Genomic DNA, 5,000 nt, shown 5'->3' on the forward strand with positions numbered 1-5,000 from the left:
ACGCGCTCAGATCTCAGACAGTGACTGTCACTCTGAGCGTGCTCAGATCTCAGACGGTGACGGTCTCTCTGAGCACGCTCAGATCTCAGACAGTGGCAGTGACTGTCACTCTGAGCGCGCTCAGATCTCAGACAGTGGCAGTGACGGTCACTCTGAGCGCGCTCAGATCTCAGACAGTGACAGTGACGGTCACTCTGAGCGCGCTCAGATCTCAGACAGTGACAGTCACTCTGAGCGCGCTCAGATCTCAGACAGTGGCGGTGACGGTCACTCTGAGCGCGCTCAGATCTCAGACAGTGGCAGTGACGGTCACTCTGAGCGCGCTCAGATCTCAGACAGTGGCAGTGACTGTCACTCTGAGCGCGCTCAGATCTCAGACAGTGGCGGTGACGGTCACTCTGAGCGCGCTCAGATCTCAGACAGTGGCAGTGACGGTCACTCTGAGCGCGCTCAGATCTCAGGCAGTGACGGTCACTCTGAGCGCGCTCAGATCTCAGACAGTGGCTGTCACTCTGAGCGCGCTCAGATCTCAGACAGTGACGGTCACTCTGAGCGCGTTCAGATCTCAGACAGTGGCAGTGACGGTCACTCTGAGCATGCTCAGATCTCAGACAGTGACAGTGACGGTCACTCTGAGCGCGCTCAGATCTCAGACAGTGACAGTCACTCTGAGCGCGTTCAGATCTCAGACAGTGGCAGTGACGGTCACTCTGAGCATGCTCAGATCTCAGACAGTGACAGTGACGGTCACTCTGAGCGCGCTCAGATCTCAGACAGTGACGGTCACTCTGAGCGCGCTCAGATCTCAGACAGTGACAGTGATGGTCACTCTGAGCGCGCTCAGATCTCAGACAGTGGCGGTGACCGTCACTCTGAGCGCGCTCAGATCTCAGACAGTGGCGGTGACGGTCACTCTGAGCGCGCTCAGATCTCAGACAGTGACTGTCACTCTGAGCACGCTCAGATCTCAGACAGTGACGGTGACCGTCACTCTGAGCGCGCTCAGATCTCAGACAGTGGCAGTGACGGTCACTCTGAGCATGCTCAGATCTCAGACAGTGACAGTGACGGTCACTCTGAGCGCGCTCAGATCTCAGACAGTGACGGTCACTCTGAGCGCGCTCAGATCTCAGACAGTGACAGTGATGGTCACTCTGAGCGCGCTCAGATCTCAGACAGTGGCGGTGACCGTCACTCTGAGCGCGCTCAGATCTCAGACAGTGGCGGTGACGGTCACTCTGAGCGCGCTCAGATCTCAGACAGTGACTGTCACTCTGAGCACGCTCAGATCTCAGACAGTGACGGTGACCGTCACTCTGAGCGCGCTCAGATCTCAGACAGTGGCAGTGATGGTCACTCTGAGCGCGCTCAGATCTCAGACAGTGACGGTCACTCTGAGCGCGCTCAGATCTCAGACAGTGGCAGTGATGGTCACTCTGAGCGCGCTCAGATCTCAGACAGTGACAGTCACTCTGAGCGCGCTCAGATCTCAGACAGTGGCAGTGACGGTCACTCTGAGCGCGCTCAGATCTCAGACAGTGGCAGTGGCGGTCACTCTGAGCGCGCTCAGATCTCAGACAGTGGCGGTGACAGTCACTCTGAGCGCGCTCAGATCTCAGACAGTGACAGTGACTCTGAACACGCTCAGATCTCAGGCAGTGACCGTCACTCTGAACGCGCTCAGATCTCAGACAGTGGCAGTGATGGTCACTCTGAGCGCGCTCAGATCTCAGACAGTGGCAGTGACAGTCACTCTGAGCGCGCTCAGATCTCAGACAGTGACAGTGACTCTGAACACGCTCAGATCTCAGGCAGTGACCGTCACTCTGAACGCGCTCAGATCTCAGACAGTGGCAGTGATGGTCACTCTGAGCGCGCTCAGATCTCAGACAGTGGCGGTCACTCTGAACACGCTCAGATCTCAGACAGTGGCAGTGATGGTCACTCTGAGCGCGCTCAGATCTCAGACAGTGGCAGTGGCAGTCACTCTGAGCGCGCTCAGATCTCAGACAGTGACGGTCACTCTGAGCGCGCTCAGATCTCAGACAGTGACCGTCACTCTGAGCGCGCTCAGATCTCAGACAGTGGCGGTGATGGTCACTCTGAGCGCGCTCAGATCTCGGACAGTGGCGGTGATGGTCACTCTGAGCGCGCTCAGATCTCAGACAGTGACGGTCACTCTGAGCGCGCTCAGATCTCAGACAGTGACAGTCACTCTGAGCGCGCTCAGATCTCAGACAGTGACAGTCACTCTGAGCGCGCTCAGATCTCAGACAGTGACGGTCACTCTGAGCGCGCTCAGATCTCAGACAGTGACCGTCACTCTGAGCGCGCTCAGATCTCAGACAGTGGCGGTGATGGTCACTCTGAGCGCGCTCAGATCTCGGACAGTGGCGGTGATGGTCACTCTGAGCGCGCTCAGATCTCGGACAGTGGCGGTGATGGTCACTCTGAGCGCGCTCAGATCTCGGACAGTGGCGGTGGTTGTACCGGGGGTGTAGAGCTGCATGGGAGGCCCCTGTGTCTGTGAGCTCTCTCAGGATGGCAGGGTCCTCTCTGTGAAGCCAGACATGTAACGGGTTCGAATCTGTTTCTTTTCCACACGCAGGCGAAACCCCACCCCACCCTCGTTTTCAACCACCGCCCGTATCCTGACCTCAAAGAGGAGTCTCTCTGCCGCTCCAGGTACTGTCCTGTCCCAGCATGCATCTGTGTGACCCGCATCGCTGATTGGCAGCTGGTAGGATGGGGATGGAAGCAAAAATGACATGTTAGCATGTGTGAAGGACTGTCGCTGTGTGATGAGTGTGTAATGAGTGTGTGATCGGTGTGTGATTGGTGTGTCGCTGTGTGATTGGTGGGATTGGTGCATCGCTGTGTGATTGGTGTGTGATTGGTGTGTGATTGGTGTGTCGCTGTGTGATTGGTGTGTCGCTGTGTGATTGGTGTGTCGCTGTGTGATCGGTGTGTGATTGGTGTGTCGCTGTGTAATTGGTGTGTGATTGGTGTGTGATTGGTGTGTCGCTTGTGTGATTGGTGTGTGATTGGTGTGTCGCTGTGTGATCGGTGTGTGATTGGTGTGTCGCTGTGTAATTGGTGTGTGATTGGTGTGTCGCTGTGTGATTGGTGTGTGATTGGTGTGTCGCTTGTGTGATTGGTGTGTGATTGGTGTGTCGCTGTGTGATTGGTGTGTCGCTGTGTGATTGGTGTGTGATTGGTGTGTGATTGGTGTGTCGCTTGTGTGATTGGTGTGTTGCTGTGTGATCGGTGTGTGATTGGTGTGTCGCTGTGTGATTGGTGTGTGATTGGTGTGTTGCTGTGTGATTGGCGTGTGATTGGTGTGTCGCTGTGTGATTGGTGTGTTGCTGTGTGATGGGTGTGTGATTGGTGTGTTGCTGTGTGATTGGTGTGTGATTGGTGTGTCACTGTGTGATTGGTGTGTGATTGGTGTGTCACTGTGTGATTGGTGTGTGATTGGTGTGTGATTGGTGTGTCGCTGTGTGATTGGCGTGGATTGGTGTGTCGCTGTGTGATTGGTGTGTCGTTGTGTGATTGGTGTGTGATTGGTGTGTCGCTGTGTGATTGGCGTGTGATTGGTGTGTCACTGTGTGATTGGTGTGTGATTGGTGTGTCACTGTGTGATTGGTGTGTCGCTGTGTGATTGGTGTGTCACTGTGTGATTGGTGTGTCACTGTGTGATTGGCGTGGATTGGTGTGTCACTGTGTGATGGGTGTGTGATTGGTGTGTCGCTGTGTGATTGGTGTGTGATTGGTGTGTCGCTGTGTGATTGGTGTGTGATTGGTGTGTCACTGTGTGATTGGTGTGTGATTGGTGTGTCACTGTGTGATTGGTGTGTGATTGGTGTGTGATTGGTGTGTGATTGGTGTGTCGCTGTGTGATTGGCGTGGATTGGTGTGTCGCTGTGTGATTGGTGTGTCGTTGTGTGATTGGTGTGTGATTGGTGTGTCGCTGTGTGATTGGCGTGTGATTGGTGTGTCACTGTGTGATTGGTGTGTGATTGGTGTGTCACTGTGTGATTGGTGTGTCGCTGTGTGATTGGTGTGTCACTGTGTGATTGGTGTGTCACTGTGTGATTGGCGTGGATTGGTGTGTCACTGTGTGATGGGTGTGTGATTGGTGTGTCGCTGTGTGATTGGTGTGTGATTGGTGTGTCGCTGTGTGATTGGTGTGTGATTGGTGTGTCGCTGTGTGATTGGCGTGGATTGGTGTGTCACTGTGTGATGGGTGTGTGATTGGTGTGTCGCTGTGTGATTGGTGTGTCACTGTGTGATTGGTGTGTGATTGGTGTGTGATTGGTGTGTCGCTGTGTGATTGGCGTGGATTGGTGTGTCGCTGTGTGATTGGTGTGTCGTTGTGTGATTGGTGTGTGATTGGTGTGTCGCTGTGTGATTGGCGTGTGATTGGTGTGTCACTGTGTGATTGGTGTGTGATTGGTGTGTCGCTGTGTGATTGGCGTGGATTGGTGTGTCGCTGTGTGATTGGTGTGTGATTGGTGTGTCGCTGTGTGATTGGCGTGGATTGGTGTGTCACTGTGTGATGGGTGTGTGATTGGTGTGTCGCTGTGTGATTGGTGTGTGATTGGTGTGTCGCTGTGTGATTGGTGTGTGATTGGTGTGTTGCTGTGTGATTGGTGTGTGATTGGTGTGTCACTGTGTGATTGGTGTGTGATTGGTGTGTCGCTGTGTGATTGGTGTGTGATTGGTGTGTCGCTGTGTGATTGGTGTGGATTGACCGCCCCCCTCTCTCTGCGCTGCAGCTACCTCCTGTACATGTGTGACAGGGTGGGCGTTCCCAACGCATCCCAGGCCCCACCCCTGGGGAAGGAGGAGGCGGGGCTGGGCGTAGAGGTCCTGGGGGCCCTGCTGAGGCAGCCCTGCGGCGGGGGCGGGAAGAGGAGAGCCACGCCCGCCTCGCCCGCCGCTCTGAGCGAGGAGGACAAGGACCGGATGGTGCTGGAGCTGCTGCGTGTGTACTGCAG

The 5,000-nt window shown here is 55.3% G+C and overlaps 1 protein-coding gene across 1 annotated transcript in view; it reads left to right on the forward strand.

Moving 5' to 3' along the window:
• LOC118772214 (ski-like protein) overlaps positions 1 to 5,000 on the forward strand; it is a 22,666-nt gene that overhangs the window by 14,284 nt on the left and 3,382 nt on the right. Inside the window, exons 4-5 of the mRNA XM_036520522.1 lie at positions 2,609 to 2,685; positions 4,779 to 5,000. The exon at positions 4,779 to 5,000 is cut by the window's right edge and continues 52 nt beyond it. Of these exons, the coding sequence (XP_036376415.1) occupies positions 2,609 to 2,685; positions 4,779 to 5,000 (299 nt within the window). The remainder of the gene's footprint in view (positions 1 to 2,608; positions 2,686 to 4,778) is intronic.

Source organism: Megalops cyprinoides, chromosome 2 (genome assembly GCF_013368585.1).
Source record: "Megalops cyprinoides isolate fMegCyp1 chromosome 2, fMegCyp1.pri, whole genome shotgun sequence".
Taxonomy (NCBI): domain Eukaryota; kingdom Metazoa; phylum Chordata; class Actinopteri; order Elopiformes; family Megalopidae; genus Megalops; species Megalops cyprinoides.